Below are 18,895 nucleotides of genomic sequence, written 5' to 3' on the forward strand. Positions count from 1 at the left end.
GTCATATCTCTACAGCCAGTCTAATTTATATTAATTATTTCCATTGACAACAATGACACCAATGCTCTCGTTATGCAATAAGTCAACTACCACATCATTTTATTGTCTGATGTAAAAAGACTTAGAACTCTCTTTTCTGCCACTCAACTTCGGCCGCAGTGGCTACAAGCAGACATCTCCAAAGATGAAGCGAATGTTGTCCATGGCATGCTCGGAATCTGAGGAGCCGTGGACGGCGTTCTCCATGACGCTTTTGGCGAAGCACGCTCTCAGGGAGCTGGGGCTCACCTCCTTGGCCTTCTCTGGGTCCGCCGGCCCCATCATCTCTCTCCACTCAGAGATGGCGTTCTCCTTACTGAGGATCATCAGCACAGAGGGGCCTCTGCACAGCACACAACAGCAGATGGCTTCAACTACTACAGTAGCTGTCACGTAGCCTCCACATACAGTACATTTGCCATAATGTGGACTGTGCAGAAGGGACAAAGTGGCTGTAGTGTACAGATATAGTATATAGTGCTATAACTAATGACGAATGCTGTACATCCACTTCAATCGAGGACACGGTAGTACATTAATAAAATCACATATTTCATAAAGTCTCGTTACGTATGCAAGAATTAAGATTATTAAAAAACGTATACTTTTTGCTTTTCGATAGATGTGAGAAATAATATATGATATGACCTAACAATAAACAGAGTCATGACACTCACTGTGACATGTAATCCACCAGAGGGTTGAAAAAGCTTTTGTCATGATGGTGCTTGTAGAAGTTTTCAGCCATCTCTTTAGTGAGCTGAGCCTCCTTCACCTGAGAAATGCTGAACCCTGCCGACTCAATGCGACTGATAATATCATCTGTGAAATCAAAACAAATCAACAATCACAATAATTCACATGATCATCCTCTAAATCAACGATGAGATGTACTGAAACAGATGAGTGCAACCCTATGTCTCTCCCCCTGACTCTATAACCCATAAAACATGGTGCGTGTACTTTTGTGTTGCTGCGTGGCGTCTGGTTTGATGACGGCGAGCGTGTGCTCCACAGGGAAGAAGCGCTGCAGGTCTTTCTGAGCCTCCTCCATTGTGGTGCTGCCATGGAGCTGGTTGACCGCCACGTCGTCAATGGCAAACCGGGCTCGCAAACTTCACAACAACAGGGGGGGTAAAGAGACTGTACAACTGTACATACAACAAGTCTAGAGTTATAGTTTCACTAAGATTTCCTCTTAAGTCTGTTGAACCTTTTCAACTGCCCATCTAATATGGTTATGGAGTGTTATAGTTAGGTGGGGTTATAGCAAATTTGGCCATTTCCTTATCAACATTAAGGGCCCAAATTTAAATGCTGGACAAAGAGCGATGAGCAATGAGCAAAGCTCTTGCACATGAGCTAACGCTATCATGTGCAGTAGTGTGGGAGAGCTTCAAGCTGACCCTCCAATGTTTGTGCTTAGGATCTTAATCATGGTATTATATTCACAAATAGATCGTCCCCTTGCCTGGATTCCTGGCCCACACACCCTAGCGACCCATTACTCTCCCTTTTATTCCCTGCACTGGTCTATTAGAACTTTCAGACACTAAGTGACCTTACTGCACTGTAACTGACCCTCGGCAGACGGCAGACTCAAGACCCTTGAGTCATGGAGCTGTCCTAGGTTTCTTCCTACTGTACATGCATCTCCAACTCTTGGGAGTTTCTCCTCGCCCTTGCTACTCATGGGCTCTCTCTAAATGTTTAACACTCGGTAAAGCGCCATGAGACATATATAATGTATTGCCACTCTATAAGTGAAATTAAATTAAAATCAAAATTAGATTTAGTTGTTAAATGGAGCTTACGCACAAAAGGCTCTTTAGACTAATTTATTTTTCCAGTGGAACGTTCCAGTGTTCACTCCAACACTGAATATATTGTTCGGCCAAAATGAATCATTTTAACACACGCATGAATCCTTTTACATCGTAACATGCTGATTCAATAGGTGCAACAGCCAACCAGGTTTGTGTAAACACTAATTACATTAACAACAGTGGCAGGTTCAAACACACCTGGCTCCACCGGAAACAAACAAGCTGCCTTAACTCCAGTTAGATGTTAGACTCTGCACTTTGCCTGGCATTCCAATTAGAGCCCTAAGAGGTCTTCGTACAGTAAAGTTCTATTTATTTATAATAAATAATATTGTATACTATATGAGATAGATAGATAGATAGATCTGAGATCTCAAATTGGAAAAATGCAAGTAACAACACAGCAACAGAATGAACTAAATAACTGTTCTTAATTACTTTCTCTTTCCTACCTATCAGGGCACTTCTCTTTAGCCTCCTCCAGGATTTTGGGACCCAGTAAATTCCTCCAGTGCTGGACGGCATCTTCGCGGGTAAGAGCCAGAGCAAGCACTGGGCCACTGCAAGACAGACAGAACAGAAACTCACAGCCAAGAACTCTTCCAAAATGCTTCACATTTGATGAAGAGACATGCAAAACAACACAGATAAATGAGGTCTAATGTAATAATATAAAAGTTGTGTAAAGGTGACCAGACTAAGGTACAATAGAGACCAATTATATGCATTGTAACACCACAACTAACTAAAGGATCATTAGGGCAAGAGTAAATAATATGTTTTGGTGGTCATGAAAAAGATGGCTTGCTAGTTCTTGAAGCTCTTGAAGAGCGAGTTCTTGAAGTTCTTGAAGAGTAACTGCTCTGATGAGCATGGCTGGACTTGGAAGCAGGTGAGATGTACTACTGTTTAAGGTTATTCTTTAAATGCTTTAAACACTGAAAGTGATTCAGCAGATCTAACAGATTGTATACAGACCAAAATATGCATGGCTAGTACGTCTGGTTGGCCTACCTTGTCATTTGATTTATAAAGCCTTGGAAATAATCTTTGCCCTCGTGCTCTTTATAGAACTCCCTGGCCTGCTCCTCAGACAGAGTTATCTCTTTCTGAATGGCCACCTGAAAGCCTGCATCATGGACTGCCTGCAAGATCTCACCTGTATCAAACAATACAGACAAACACGATTCTCTGTTTCTATAAGTAGAAATGCAAACCACTGGCATGAGTATGCCACTGTTATCAACAAAACTGAAAAATGTTGTTAATCTGGTGATTAAATGTGATTTCATGGTCACTTTTTTTCTCCTTCACAAGACTAGGTCGAATCAGAGCAAAAGTTTTCTGAATCCTGGAGTCGTTCTTTCCCATTGTTCCTGTAGCAAAATCAAAAGATGGGAAGAAGAAACCCAGCTGTCTGCTTGCAAGTTCACGGCTGTCCCCACACACCTCCAGAATCACCTCCTGACCATCTTTTGGCCTGGACACAAGATCACATAGATGCATCTATTGTGTTACTCAAGAGGCGGTTTTCCACCGACAGTGAACCAGTTCTTAAACTGGTGCCATTCAGAATTCTTTGAACCGTGGTGCTATCTAGTGAACCAACCCGGATTTCCACCAGTTTTGATCCGAACCAAGGATGCGTCAACAACAATGGGTTTTGCATGCAAAACAAATGTTAATGCATAAACGGGACAATGATACGAACAGTTGTCAGCTAAAAACGGCAGACACTAGCTGTCTAAAATGCTAGCCAACGTCTGCAGTGTAATGCTAGTTGACTAGTTGTGTTTACTCATACGCATTCAATAAACAATAACAACAAGAATAAACAATGGATGTATTAGTGTCTTTAAAAGTGAGTTTGTAAAAGTTATGCCGCTAACACTAAACTGATGTATAGATGTACAGTGTGGTGTCCCACCTGTTTTTTGGTCTTATTAGGTCAACATGAGAAGGATCAATCATTTCTGTAAGGGCAGGAGGGCCTCCATCATCCATACTGTCTCCCTTCTTCAGTATGAGAGCATGAACAGGCCCACTTGACATGAGCGTCAGAAAATCAGGCTGAGAAGAAAAGTGTTCAATTCAAAATAGCAAATAGGTCCATGCAACAGACTTGGTATCATGAACAGTAACTCATCATTAGTTGTCATGTACTCTTTGATAATGAAACGTCTGTTTGATATCTGTTTGGTATTGAAACATACTGTACACTCTTGAGTGGGGAGCAAACAATCCTACCTCATCAGCCCTGTCTTTATAAAAATCACGTATCTCCTTTTCATTTAGAATTCTCTCTTCGTCTGCGACCACACAGTATCCTGCATCCATAGCCTGAAGGTCAAAGAGCACATCATGTCAACTTTGCTTATACATAAGTGATATTATTCATTTATTATAATTCACAGCCATTTGTAAATTCCAATGGTTCCAACTATTTCAAGTTAAAGTGACACATTACAATGCAGAGTATTCTTTAGTGTTTTAGCCTAGAATAACATAAAAGTCAGACTTTTGTTATGATGGTCTGCACTTGTCCATCTGCCACAGCATCTGGTTTTATGATGATAACGTGGTAAGAATCCACATCTGAGGGGGGATAATTATCAAGGATATGAAAAATGGTTACATTTTGCCACTAATGCATGCAGTCTGACCTATAATGTTCAAAACACACTTAAATATTGGCAGCCACAGAGATTCTATTGTTGAGATCCCTTACAGTGGTATAATGCAAATGTGCAAGGATATCTGTTCCCATGAATACTTGACCCACCATCAGTGTCTTTCGATTCCTCCACAATGGTCTTCTTGGGTGGCCTTGAATCTAGGTGGTCTTGTAGGAAAATTTCTTTCACCTATTTGTGTGAGTTTGAAAGATTGTACAGATTATAAACCATATGAATAGGTTACCTCTGATGGAGAGAGATGGTGAATCTGTGTATTTTACTTGCATCCATGTTGTATTTGGAGCCCAATTCCTCTTTTTTCTTCTGCTTTTCAATATATCCTAAAATTGACCTTTGCAAAAGAGGTCCATTAACCCCCTTAACAACTGAAACGAGTTTACCTTCCTGAAACAAAGAACAAATTGTTATAAAGAGAAGATTTAAGTAGACTATCAGTCATATGTAGTGTATTTGGTATCTACTTACCAAATAAAATAGAAACACAGGTTGACACTTTCCCTTGAGGATTGTAAGATCACTTAAGGAGCTGGCTTCAACCTGAAAGTATAAAAACCTATGACCAATTGTGTCTCACGCACCAGTGTGAGCCCATAAATTGACCTGACATCAGTTTACAGGTGTATGGTCTTCAGCCTATCACGAAGGTCTGAAAACTCACCATTCCAAATCGAATTAAGTCATCTGCATTTTCTGTCCGTAGTTTGCGGAAAAGGTTTTCTACTGCCTTGCAAGGACCACACCACTTTTGATAAACATCCACAACTGCCGAATTAATGACAGCGTTGATTGAGGTGAGGAGATGGAGTGAGGTGGATCATTTTAATGTTAGCAGCTAGCTGCTACCATCCACACCATTGTGCAGCGAAAACTAGCACAGCAATGTTAGCTAAGCACGTTAGCTAACATTAAAAGTCAAGCACCTGGAATTAACTGTTTGTAAATGATCTAACGTTATCATACCTACCAAAAAGTGTTGGGTTTGATAAGGCTTCCAACCACTGTTCTTCATTCGCTATTTCAACCTAGCAGCAATAAATGCCCAGTGAATATCAACTCTTAGCAGCTAACTTCAGCCATCAAGAATCTAAACTCATTGCTGACAGATTAATTGAGTAGCTTGTGTATAATACAAAAATGGCAATGTATGAAAATGACTTACGTGGATTGGAACGTCTTTCTTTCTCGCTGACATTATAAAATGAAATCACACAACAAATGCTGTTAGATAATACTTAATAAATATGTGTCTGCTGCTGGCAAACAGTAACGTTAACTGTTGTCAAATATGTCAGTAGGGCTGAGCGCTCTAGAATCTTGGTCAGTGCAGAGTTGTAACCGACAGGTAGTTCTGAGTTCTGATGGATATCTCTGAATTCGACTGCAACACAATCTTTCTTTATAGCACTGTAGGTATGAGGTTTCGTTTTCGCATGCTAACCAACCAAAAGCACAAACATGAAAGCATTGCATTGCCAGTGTATTTTATATTCATGCCACAAACTACTTTCAATGCAAAACTAGGTTTGCACAGGGTTTTCCCCCTCTTATTTATTTATTTATCTATCTTGGTGTTGGCCTTTTTGGGTTCTGCTGCAGGTCTGCAGTCGCAGTTCAAGTAGCAATTTGTTTGTTTCACAGTAATTTACAGCCCACCTCATTAGGCCTCATTAATTTTGTAGTGTAGTCAGTACATTTATCAAAACAAACAGCACACTTTCTAAAAATGTTTTAACCCAGTTAAGTCGTTAAATCAACATTCAAAAGCTGTGAACTCACTGACACTGATTATAGCTTACCACAGACCCTGCATTGACTGGTACAGTGGCTGACTGCAGAACCCTGTAGCTGCTATCTGAGCCCCTCCTCACTGACATTAGAGGGATCATTATCTGATTGGTTCTGAGGATCTGATTCACATGGGATATCCAGGCCAATCCTCCAGCCATATTTCAAGGATTATTTTAGCCTGTCCTTAATCTTGTTCGACCTGCAGCAGAGGGCACTACAGTGGGTGGTGTGCTCAATTGCTTGTTACAAGATGGTTCTCTCTTAATTAGCAGAAAGGACAGATAAGTTGAATAAATTAATGAGATAAATTAAGCATAAACACAAAAGATCCTTATTCCATTTTTATGGAACAAATTCTTATAAATATATATTAACCTTTCTATGTAGGCTGTGAGAATTATCTCTCAGCTTCCAATACACATAAGGTTTTGGATAACATTGTTTGGCAACATTTTAGATTATGAAATGAAATGTGATTATTGCATTACTGCATTACTCCTCCACAACTGCATTCCATGTGGTTGCTACATTTTTTGTTGGACACTGTCCAACTTTTGCTTTAAGTGCAAACACACACTTAACTTCTGTGAAATGTATAGATGTGAAGATTAAATCAGGATATTCCCTCAGTGAAAGCCACGCAGGGCATTCAAGGTTTCTGTAATGGAAACCTGAAAACAATCTGTAAAAGGATGTCGGCCATTACATGATGCTGGGGGCAAGGCGAGTAGAAAAGGATGTCCATCAACAAAGGGGTTCTTTACATTTAGAAGTAGGCTAGGTGGAGGATAGAGTGCTTTCTTCTCAGGCCTTGTCTGACTTTGTCAACACGGATGGCCATCGGGCTTGGGAACAATTGAACTGTGTATGAATACAGATTCAAGTATATGATGTAGCTTCTAATTTTAAATCCAATGTATATAGAAAGAAATCATGCAAAGCAATCTCTGGTTATGGGATGGGCAAGTGGGCCTATTAGTCAGAAAGGTTTTTGGGTTGAGGCACTGTCCCCCAAGGGTTTCAGAAGGAGATGCAGTGTGAGCCACCATTTTGTATCTAGGATCCTAATGTTTATTTTTTTATTTCAGACTGTATATTCTTATCAGAACTATTTCACATGCTACTCATCTCAACTGACTAAAGCAAGAGTTCTTTATGCTCAAAGTGTTTTTAGTTGTCAAGTTTTAGGGGTTTGTTAGAAAATTACACACCAACACTCAAACCAATAATGTGGCAATGTACAGTATATGGTCACAGTTACTACAGAATAAGGCCACAGATAAACTTTCATCATTTATAATGTGATGATCTATTGCTATGTACACATACATTATGAAAGTGGTGTAATTATGTTTATTTTTTCAGTTGGCTGTCCTTTGTGTTACATGTTGAGTGTATGAGAAAGACTGCCTATTCCCTCAAACAGCCTGAGGTCATAGCCAGCAAGAGCAGTAGTGGTGGTGGGGTCTGGAGGTTGGTGGGGTGGGGGGGACGCTCCCTCTTCACTACAGCCTGTTCTCCATCTATCAGAGAAAGTGATGTCTTGGAGGAGGCAGCATGTTCCCTAGCAGTAGCACCACTGCATCTCTTAGCTGCAGATAAGGAGATTAGTTACTAGGGTTAACCTGCGTCAGCAGAGAGGGGTCAGTCGTGGGGATTATCACATACACCTGGGACTTACACATCACCTCCTTAAACTCAACCAGCTGTTTACTTTAAAGCAGTTTTAATTGTGTATTGTATTGTGTTTTACGCATATTGTGTTTTTGAATGGATAATTCTTTACAGCTGTTCGCGGAGCGTCTCGAGATCCAAAGACTCTTGTCGCAGGGGTGTGTGGGGTAACATTGAACGTGGCATGTTTAATCTGGCGAAGTGCAAGACAGTCCTGGCTGTGGGACTACGACCACTCCAGCTCCGGAGCTTGGAGGGGTGAGCTGAGGCAGGATAAGACCCTCTCCCGCTAGGCAGCTGGGACGGGGGGCATCCCTGTCACACCTCAACAGCTATACCCATGCCACTTTCCAACAATAAAGTGGGTGATGATGGCAGTGCTGCGGCAGCAAATACCCCTGAAGATGGGAAATCCATGGTGGACTGCCTCGTCAAGGTGAGATGTTTAATTCAACTTTATCTGCAATACAGAGTATTCAGAATTTATTTGCTGTTGTTACTGTTATTTGTACTGATTGTTGATCAATTCAGCGTGTAATACTTGATAAAGGTAGTCAATTCAGCATGTAATGCTTGATAAAGACATAGTCTATGTGCTATAGAATTTGATGTTTTGTTGTGCTTTCTAACACTATGATGCTGTTAATTATTCCTTTCCAGAAATCTTTCCTTTTATGTGGGTCTCTTACTCTTCTTGAGATGTCATGTGATGTAACCGAAGGGCAAAAAGGCACTAAGTCTTCAAAAAAGGCCCTTTGGCTCCATATCTTATCATTTCTCTTTTGATGTAGTGGAGGGTCAGGTTGAAGACAAAGTAATTTGCTTCAATAAACATTGATGTCAGGGACCAAACAATAGGATAGATTTGGGTCAGCTCTGTTCTGTAGAGCGTTTCTAAAAGGAAATGCTGTGCACAGTGCAATAGCTTTCTGGTGCACCACTGACTATATTGGTAGAATACTGTGCTGTAGACCACATACTGTATGACTGTTATTGTATCATTCACAGCACATGTCTTGTTCTAAAAGATGAAGGCGTCAGTATTTAGCCAATGTCCATTTTATTCAGTGACATCTTAAAATGCTGTCTAAATCATCACTTGTTTTTACCATTTTATGTCTCAAGTAGAATGTGAGTTCATTAATCGAGCAGGCAGCCATGTTACTCTGGGATCTGTGAAATACGTATGAAGTTTAAACTGGCAAGCTAATTAGCTGAGAGCCAAAACCAATCAAACTTCAATATCAGTGCAGTCAGCACTGATAAAAGTGAGGTGCATTGCTGATGCATTATTATGGCAACATTTTTGTTTGTTTGTTTGGATGTCATGCTGCATTTTAGTATAGACCTGGGTCAGAAAACTTCATAGCTGAGTGAACAGCTTGATTAGCTCATTGACAGGTGTAATAATTTCTCCTCTCAAATTACCATATGACTTCACAATGAATGTGGGATCATATAAAATGTAGATACATAAATAACAGTTAATACATGTACAATGTTCCATTTATATGGCTGATTTGTATGTTCTTGGAGGGATTTCTTTCCTATATCTCACGTGATGGCTGAGTGTAAGGAGCTATAAGGCTTATACTGAAATAGATCTGAGGCTACACCTAGCAGATTATTAGTTATGTCTCCAATGCACACACTGCGTTTCTAAATCCTTAATTAAACTTTTACTCACTTTTGTATTACTTTTATTTTACTTTCTTCTATTTTGCTTCTAATGGAGCATAAGACAGTGTTACAATTTTATTGTCTGTCATTTCTTTTAAAAGAAAAAGACTACATTTACCCTCAGATATGTGAACCGCTGGAAAATGTCTGACTCTGAAGACATGATAGCAAAAATAGAGGCATGATTTTGCATTGCAATTCAGTTATTTTACATCTTGAAAGAGAGATGTCAGTTAATACTGGTAGATCAAGCCTCCATTTTGTGTCACATACTGAGTGGATGGTGATCTCTCTGTCTAGTACTGGAGCTGTGTTTGCAAAACATTTATGTTGCAAATGTACACACTGCAGAAAGGTCAGCACTCCTTGTGAGCCTCTCAGAGGCTCCTGTAGACCTGATATTTACCTATCACCGGTTTCGAGTAATTTCATCCAGCTTTGCATATTTATCTTTATCACAAAAATGGAAACAATGGAAAGACTAAGAAATATGTTCAAATGGAATTCCAAAAAGTTGCAAGATGTCAGTGTTTTAACCTTTTTAGTGGTAAACATTTTGTATGTTACATCTTCTCTCCCTGGGGTCTTTTTAACCAAAGTTACACCATACACTTCAGTCTTCACCAAATTATTCTCAAATGTACCATCCTCATCGTCATCTTCATCCTCACACAGGTTGTGGCCTGCCACCGGCACCTTGCCTCTTGTGTGGGCGGCAGCACCGACAGCCCTCACCTGCGGCAGGAGTTACGGCAGACCCGGGAGCGGGCGCACGAGCTCGTGCTGTCCTGTCGCCAGCACCTCACCTCCAAGCTGAAGGACAAGACTCTGCCCGAGGCCGAGCGCAAGGATGCCGAGCTTCTGTGGGTGGCCTTCTCTTCTTCTGTGGAGCTCCTCCACGCCGACATGTGCAAAGTGTTCAAAGTGGGCAACAACTTCTCTCTGGCCAACACCAGTGCCTTGGTGCAGACTGGGTTGCAAGGTCGGTGGGCATAAAACAGAATCATTGATGGATTTAAGTATTTGTGTATAACTGTGTTCAAACGGCTTGTTTACAAATGTGTTGTTAGCCTACAGTGTATTATTTCAGTGTTAGTTCAGAGGACAATAACTGTTAAGTATTTCAAAGGAAAAGGTAAGGACTACATGGCCTGGTTATATTCCCTCTATCTGTCCTCCTCCTCTAATCCCCACTCAAAGGCCTTTTTGCAGCCTTATTTCACCCCACCTTTATTCAAGGCCTGAGTTGCACATATTCTTCTAATGATATATTTGTTGGTACAGCATAAATTACGGTCTTGAGAAACAACTAACCCAGATGTAAGCACTCTTACATGAAGATCCCTTAAGCATGTGCTAGCCTATTTGTATAGATAGCATATTTATTCAATAGCTATCTATCTATCTACAGTATCTATATATCTATCTAGTGAGGTGTAATAGCCAAGGCAATTGGTTTTCTATATCTGTGTGGTGTTTTCTCCTGCCATGAAGGTGACACCAAGGAAGTGGCCGCCCGCGCTCTGAGCCTGTCCAACCTGCAGCACGAGGAGACAGGGGCCCAGTCTGACAGCGTGGAGCGCCAGGAGTTGACCCAGTTGGAGCAGGAGATTGCCCAGGTGGACCGCACCATCGAAGACATGGAGCAGAAGGTCAACGTCATGCGCTGGACAGTGGAGGCCCGAGGGCCGCAGTACGGCGAAATGGTCAGCACGGACAGCGCCTCCCTTTCTATCCTGGGTGCAGACGACGAGGCCTCAGAAGGCACAGCTCCACAGAGCCAGATGTTTATGATCGTGGGCCTGTGCGGTGTGGCGGCTGTAGCTGTGGCCATCTGTGTCTGTGTCGTCTTTCTCGCATGAGGGAGAGGTAGCAGTGGAATGCAGTTAATAAGGACATCCATGGACAGACAGTTATTGACATTCTGTCATACCTCTGCTGTGGAGACATTGAGGGCCAAATGACCTGTCAATGATGTTGAAGGACTGAGGACTATATCTTCCATCATTGAGGGCAATTTTGGGCCCAACGGATCCACTAGTTGAGTTAGAAATGTAATAGGGAGTCTGTTTAATGATTTTCAGACAGCAAAAAGAATTATGTTGTTTTGGGGGGAAAACGAAGCTGGCCAATAGGCAAACGTGGAGTTGCTTAATTTAAGAGACAATCTGGTGCAATATACAAACAAATCTCATTAGTGCTTTTGGGCTTCGAAAACAGCTGTGTATGAATGTGTTGATTTCCTGAAGAGGATATGTGTATTAAAAGCGCAATCAATGTTTTCTGCTGTCAAAAAAAAAGAGAATGCTTCAAGACCTATAATGATGATGGCATACATCTGAAGGATGATAGTTATGACAAGACTTGTCAGGCTAGCTAACTTAGTGTTCCTATGACATTTTTGCATGTTGAAAATGGCTGAATGTGATGTGTTTGATGCATTAGTTGTCAGCTGACACCCAAAGTGAAAAGGGATGAAGTAGAGAAAGTGTCTACCACAATGTTGGAACAATGGATGGATTTATCAGACCTTCAGAATAACATCAACATTATATGTCCGCAAGCACTTACATTTTTGACAACAAAAACTACTTACTACACCTTTAAAGGGTATAATAAGAACGACTTACTATACCTTTAAAGGGTAAAATAAATCTCCTAAAAAAATCTCCTTTATTGTTGTTGTAATGAGTACTTGCCTGCTGTATTAAAGTCTTCAGTGTTCATCAGTTACATGGTAAGTGTATGACAAATACCAATGCAAAAAAATATTCTATGAGCCAAGACGGTGTCTCAATAAAATCACTGAATAATCAAGTTGATCAAGAACATCAAGATGTATTTTGTATAAGTAAATATGCTCCTTTACTGGTGGTTTTCTCATCTTTTTTTTTTTTAAGTATATTTTTTGGTCTTTTATACCTTCAATTAGATAGGACAGCATAGAGAGACAGGAAGTGAGTGGGAGAGAGAGTTGGGGTGGGATCCGGAAAGGACCACGGGGCAGGAATCGAACCTGGGTCGCTGGTGTGTGGTGCAGGTGCCTGGTTTTCTCATCTTGCACACTGAGGATGGGAGAGAATGATGGCATCATTCTGCAGTATAAAATGGAAACATTTTAAAGGCTGTTAAATGGATGAAAGGATTATAAATAGACAAATGAACAAAGACATTGAAATTGAGTGATAAAAATGGTTTATCATTATAGTCTGGAGTTGTTTTGATCATGTTAGAAGTTTGAGTAGATGAAATGTTAAACAATGAATGAGGGCCTTTGGAAGCTGTTAACTGGAATCGGTCTACTTGATTGGCCCGAGTAGTCATAGAATTGATCATTGTCAAAGCTTGACTGTAGTTGCAGAAAAGGTCTAATCAAAGTTAGCCCAATTGTGAGAGGTGCCTCAAGCCTATACTAGGGTTATAGGCTCTATAAAGTGAATACCTCTGCCTAAACATTAGAATTAACAATAGTGGAAAATGAAAGTATCATTGCCAATTTTCCTTCTCATTTTGCTATGTATTCGAGGAATATGACATGTTTTCCAAACTTTTGAACAGCCTATGATATCATCTTACTGCTGGCTTAGTGTGATCAGTCTTCAACGAATCAAAATGTCAAGAATCCAACACAAGAAAACAAGGTAATAGCCTGGATAGAGTAAGGAAAGGGAGACAAGTTTTTTCAGTTAGCAGTCAGTAGACTCTAGTAGTATAGCAATGGTGTCATAGGAGGATTATGAGATAATGGGCCCCATGGGCACAGAATTGTAGGCCTGTGGATTTTTGGTGTACATGTAGGAACACAATATGTATGATGTGGTGTAGGCCTACTATCTTTTTGTGTTTAGGCCTATAGGTCAGTGTTATGAAGTTGCACATTACCCCTCACTCGCCCAAAAGGCAATGTGATGTCATTGATTTTCCTGAAATATCTCCAAGCATATAGGGATTGGCTTGAGAGACTGTTGACATGACAAGGCCCTTGAACTGTGCACCAAAAAAATGCAGTTATGCAGCTCTGGATTGAAACCCGAGACATTGGCTGGACCTGAGTGACCCATCCAATAACCCTGCTCATAGTGGTCCAGAATAAACCCATCTTATGTGATAGCTACAGTACATGTGTGGTTTATTGATGTTCCAGCTAAGAAAGTGAATAAGGAATGTTGGAACGAAGACCTGTCAAAATATGATGATATTCTTATGATAGACGAGTAGTAGGCCTAAAATTTGGCACAGTAGAGTAGACCGAGCAACAGGTGGCCAGATAGCTTTAAAACCCAGGCAGAAACCTGCGCATGTTCAATCACAGCACAGTGCGTCGTACAGTTAACGCAGTGACGTCACTACGTATGTGCTGTAACGGGAAGTTTTTGACAGAACGTGCACGGAAGTTGACTGTTGTGTGTATTTTACACACATATCTGGGAAATGATCCTCCGGTGTCCTCATAACGTGATAAGTTCTTGTGGAAGTTTGAGCAGATCTGCTCCGCAACTTTTTGAGTTTAGGAAAGGCTGTACACAGCGTGGAAGGACGGGACGTTCTTTCGTTGACTCTTCTGCTGCCCTAGGGCAAGACAGACTTGTCACCCCTGTCGTCGTTCAGCAACCTTTGGAAGTCCTTCGACGTTTATATCTCCGATGGTTTCAAAAGCTTTCGTTGACTGCAGACTTAACACCGCCCTGGCGTATATCATCTCGAGTCTGCAAGATGTTATGCCTCAGAGGGAAGCAAAAGATGCACGTGGGTTATATATTTGCTAACAGTACATCACAAACCCCGAAGTTTCTAAACGTTGGGAAGGACCCGGTGCTTCTGAAACGCACCAAGTTGTTAGTCAGAGGTACCTGTTTATTTCCCCTCGTTTTGGAATGCTGACATTCCACAGCTCCTGCATGTGTACCTTATCTCCAAGTCATGTAAAAACTGTGATGTCCTTTTGTGGACCTACCTGTTGAAATTAGATTGATTTCACGGATTGATTTGCAACACTAGTGTAATGCTCATAATGATTGTGCATTGAATGTGGCTCACATGCACCTAACTTAAGTATACTGTATTTGTTCATTAACTTGTTCAAGAGCTCAGCACATCCATGAAATTTCTACAGTATGACGTGAAAAAAACAGATATGGTGAAGTCTGGCAACAGGAAGCTGTTCTTTGACACCCATGCCATAGTGCGTCTCCTGGAAGGGAACGGTAAGATATCCATGTCTTTTGTCGATCACTCAGTCAGGCCGCTGTATCAATACATGGAGAAGATGGCTGATAGGTTGCTGGTGTCTGTTGTTCACTGGCAGGATTCAGCACTGAGCAGTCTGAAGCTATTGTCTCAGTTATGGTGAAGACAACCAATGCCAACATGGACACCGTGTATGCAGACATGGTAACCAAAACGCAGCAGGTGAATGACCTTTTAATCATGGATTTCCTCACGCTTCCCTCATATGGTTTACTTGATCAGTCATTAAAGTTATGCAGTCAGTGTGCTGGTGTTTCATAAGGTCCTCAAAGCCATATAGCCCAGAGGCTTGAGGGTCTGTGTGTGCTATGGGCACTGTAAAGTTTTGTCAACAAAAGCTTGGAAATGTGTTAAACATGTCTATAGGAAGTGGGAACCATGGGTATGGCATGGCATTTTAATGTATGTATGTATGTCTTTTTTCTTTTTGCTTATTAGGAAATTATGTTGCAGCGAGTGATGTCTCACATTGTCGCCGTGAAGAAGGACATGATCATCCTGGAGAAGAGTGAATTTTCTGCTCTGCTGGCAGAGAATGAGGTAAGCGAGTACTGCTGTAGGTTAAATGTACATAGTAGTGACTGTGTCATAGAACCATGATAGACCAGCTGACTTCGATCAATATGTGCTGTGCTGTGCTTTGATCTGAACTTTAATCTAAAAGAAAGCACTTGCATGACTTCTGTCTTTGATGTGCTAACTTCACCCATACGTCTTCCCACAGAAAGTGAAAATAGAGCTACTGCAGCTGAAGATGCAACTAGCTGTAAGTGTTTAACTATGTGTGTGTGTGTGTGTGTGTGTGTGTGTGTGTGTGTGTGTGTGTGTGTGTGTGTGTGTGTGTGTGTGTGTGTGTGTGTGTGTACTGTACTATACTAAATATACTTTCTCAGAGTAACCATAGTTCAGTTTCAGTGCTTCCCATACTTGGAAGCATGCCACTGCTATCAAATAATGTCTTTTGCTTAACTGTTAACAACTGAACTGTCAACTTCCCCAACCGCAGGATGTGATGAACAAAGTCCGATCTGACGCAATCATGGATATGAATGCTGAGAAGAGCCGAATGAAAGAGATGGTATGTCTGACAGTTGGCGCCAACCTCAAGGAATTATATGGAGAAATATTGTTGTGTGATAACAATATTATTACATGTATTAAATGTATATAAGGTATATATTATTAACCACATATTATTAACAATATTAAAGTAAGCTTTGGACAAAGGCATCTGCCAAATCCCATAACCATAACCAAATGATCAGAATATCTGATCATTTCAGATGTTAACAGAATATCAAACAAGTAATTGTAGTTGACTGATATTTGCACTATGTTTATGTTTTGACGAATTGATTTAATCTGTTCTAGAAAGCAGAGCATGAAAAGAAGCTTCTGGAAGCACGGAATGAAATGATGGAGATGGTACAGTCAAATGAATTACATGGTTTAGTATGGGTGAAATGGCCAGTTTGGTGTGAAAGGTGATTTGATAAGCATGAGTGAATAAGTTAATACCCATGCACTGGAATCCAGAAGAGACAGTATTTGTTACTGTACATGTTTATGATTGTGCATTACCATGACACATTTAATCATTTCCAGAACTCAGACAATGAGAGGCATGTCACACAGATTAACATGAAGATTGATACAGAAGTAGCTGGCCTGAAGACCCTGCTGGAATCTCACAAACTGGACACCATAAAATACCTCGCAGGTATCAATGTTTTGTCCTTTGCATTAGATGTCTGCCCAGATGTGTTAGAGGTCTGCCCAGGTGTATTACATAAAAGACTTTGTTTTTGTCGAGCGGATATAAAGCATAACACCTGCAGTGACCGTGCAAGCTTTAACCATCTCATAATGGAAGGGGGCTTAAAGGAGAATTCCGGTGTGATATTGACTTTAAATGTGTTGAAACATGATACCGAGTGTGAGCGATTGTCTCAGAGCTGATTTCGACCTGTCAGCTGTTCTCCGAAACCCGGCGGGAGCTTAGAAATAGTCAACCAGGTTTTTAACGTTTGTGCCTCGGGCATCGAACTGCCGTGCAAATAAATCACTGTTTTACACCATTAATGAGGCTCAAAGTAGCTCCACACTTTATTGGTAGACTTCTGAGGGCCCTGACATTTAAAACGAGACATCGAGAACTTTGAAAAAGCACTGGTTGTTTACTTACATGACTGTTTATTCAGGCAGTCACTTTCGAAAGTTTAGCGGTAGCAGCCATCTTGAATCTAGTCACGTGACTGATTCGTGACTGGTTCACGTAATCGCTATGTCTATGCGTGCACTAGTCATGAATCAGTCACGTGACTAAATTCAAGATGGCTGCGACCGGTAAACTTTCGAAAGTGACTGCCTGAATAAACAGTCATGTAAGTAAACAACCAGTGCTTTTTCAAAGTTCTCGATGTCTCGTTTTAAATGTCAGGGCCCTCAGAAGTCTACCAATAAAGTGTGGAGCTACTTTGAGCCTCATTAATGGTGTAAAACAGTGATTTATTTGCACGGCAGTTCGATGCCCGAGGCACAAAAGTTAAAAACCTGGTTGACTATTTCTAAGCTCCCGCCGGGTTTCGGAGAACAGCTGACAGGTCGAAATCAGCTCTGAGACAATCGCTCACACTCGGTATCATGTTTCAACACATTTAAAGTCAATATCACACCGGAATTCTCCTTTAATTTAGGCTGCTAGGTTTAGTTGTGGCTCTGTTACTGGTTTGCTTGAAACTAAGCTTTCCCTCATTACAGGTTCTGTCTTCACCTGTCTCACTGTGGTTCTGGGATTCTATCGGATATGGATGTAGATCAGAACATTATGTACAACGATGAACCACTGCACAGTCACATCTGAATGGACTCAGTTTAAGATGGACTCTAATGAGAATGTGGACAAGAATCGCACAAACTGTAGAATCGCACAAACTGTTGTTGTTGTTTTTAAAAGATGCTTTGTGAGGATGGCGAGGCATTTTATCTATTTGTCTGCTCTTGACTTTACATACACACGTAATGTTTTAGGGTTCCTTTACAAATCAATAGTACCAAAAGTAAAATGAGCTTAGACTGACCACTTTTAACTGAAGTCAATTTGAATATCTTCACTCAATCTGAAGGGAACATGGACAAAGGAATCTTTTGGCCACTTGACACAAATTGTTGTTTTATAAGTCTTTTTATAATTAAGGATGTAATGGAAGATTGTGCATGGAACACGCCTTAGTAATGCCATACTAATGTCCAATACTGACACTGTCTTGGACATATTAATGACCTGCAGGGAGAATCACTGTAGGACCAAATGTACAACTATGCATGAAGACCCTGTACTTTTGACATTTTAGATTTTATGGTTGTTGTAAATATGACAAGGGGACTTCCTCAGGTGCCAACAAAAGATTTACTTTATTGAATATTTGTTGTATTTCTAGACATCCTGCATTACACTAAGATACTAAACATTTTCGAACAGTCTTCTGATACATCTGTTATGAATGTTAAAGAGCTAAGAATGTTAATATCTTGATACGGTTTCATGAAAATACTTTTTTGCTGAATGCTGAAATTGTGACCAAGTGATGGCTTCAAACTGTATGACAGCAAATGGACAATTTGATTTTCATGGGAAATAAAACTGTTACATTTGGATACAAAATGCTCAAATTGTGTCGGTAGACTTCTGTCATTTTACTTGATATAGACTTAATGAACAATGTAGTGTTATCAATTTTTTTACTAAGAATATATTAGTTTCTTTACTGAGAATATATTATTATATGATATAAGTTTGTTAAAAAAAATAGTTAGGTAAAGCATATACAATCTAACCTTTTGTTTCAATGAGGCTGCTGCTTGCAACAATAAATGACTAAGGGAGAATTCTTCCAGAACAGCAGATGGCGACATACTTGAAACATTGCAAGAAGAAGTAAACAG

At 40.6% G+C, this 18,895-nt stretch overlaps 3 protein-coding genes across 4 annotated transcripts; 2 read left to right on the forward strand and 1 right to left on the reverse strand.

Moving 5' to 3' along the window:
* Positions 1–53: 53 nt before the first annotated feature.
* LOC134066057 (thioredoxin domain-containing protein 6-like) lies at positions 54–5,847 on the reverse strand. The gene is made up of 15 exons (XM_062521224.1): positions 5,721–5,847; positions 5,526–5,583; positions 5,220–5,323; positions 5,027–5,098; positions 4,826–4,945; positions 4,648–4,729; positions 4,384–4,460; positions 4,113–4,205; positions 3,793–3,935; positions 3,164–3,345; positions 2,880–3,024; positions 2,318–2,425; positions 1,003–1,154; positions 717–861; positions 54–382 (listed from the first exon to the last, which is right to left on the reverse strand). The coding sequence occupies exons 1-15, from the start codon at positions 5,751–5,753 to the stop codon at positions 163–165; spliced, it is 1,734 nt and encodes a 577-aa protein (XP_062377208.1). The 5' UTR covers positions 5,754–5,847; the 3' UTR covers positions 54–162.
* A 2,516-nt stretch (positions 5,848–8,363) lies between these two features.
* rgs9bp (regulator of G protein signaling 9 binding protein) lies at positions 8,364–11,698 on the forward strand. 2 transcript variants are annotated; one of them, XM_062521225.1, is made up of 3 exons: positions 8,364–8,459; positions 10,379–10,685; positions 11,198–11,698. In XM_062521225.1, exons 1-3 carry the CDS (start codon positions 8,364–8,366, stop codon positions 11,563–11,565), a joined length of 771 nt encoding a protein of 256 aa, XP_062377209.1. In that variant the 3' UTR covers positions 11,566–11,698. The 2 variants fall into 2 exon arrangements, with proteins under 2 accessions (XP_062377209.1, XP_062377210.1); XM_062521226.1 differs by lacking the exon at positions 8,364–8,459 and adding an exon at positions 10,154–10,226.
* A 2,374-nt stretch (positions 11,699–14,072) lies between these two features.
* On the forward strand, positions 14,073–18,614 carry mcur1 (mitochondrial calcium uniporter regulator 1). The gene is made up of 9 exons (XM_062521575.1): positions 14,073–14,549; positions 14,788–14,907; positions 15,009–15,112; positions 15,389–15,490; positions 15,675–15,716; positions 15,957–16,028; positions 16,322–16,375; positions 16,556–16,670; positions 17,711–18,614. The coding sequence occupies exons 1-9, from the start codon at positions 14,135–14,137 to the stop codon at positions 17,764–17,766; spliced, it is 1,080 nt and encodes a 359-aa protein (XP_062377559.1). The 5' UTR covers positions 14,073–14,134; the 3' UTR covers positions 17,767–18,614.
* The last annotated feature ends 281 nt before the right edge of the window (positions 18,615–18,895 follow it).

The sequence above is a fragment of the Sardina pilchardus genome, chromosome 19 (assembly GCF_963854185.1).
Source record: "Sardina pilchardus chromosome 19, fSarPil1.1, whole genome shotgun sequence".
In the NCBI taxonomy this organism is placed as follows: Eukaryota; Metazoa; Chordata; class Actinopteri; order Clupeiformes; family Clupeidae; genus Sardina; species Sardina pilchardus.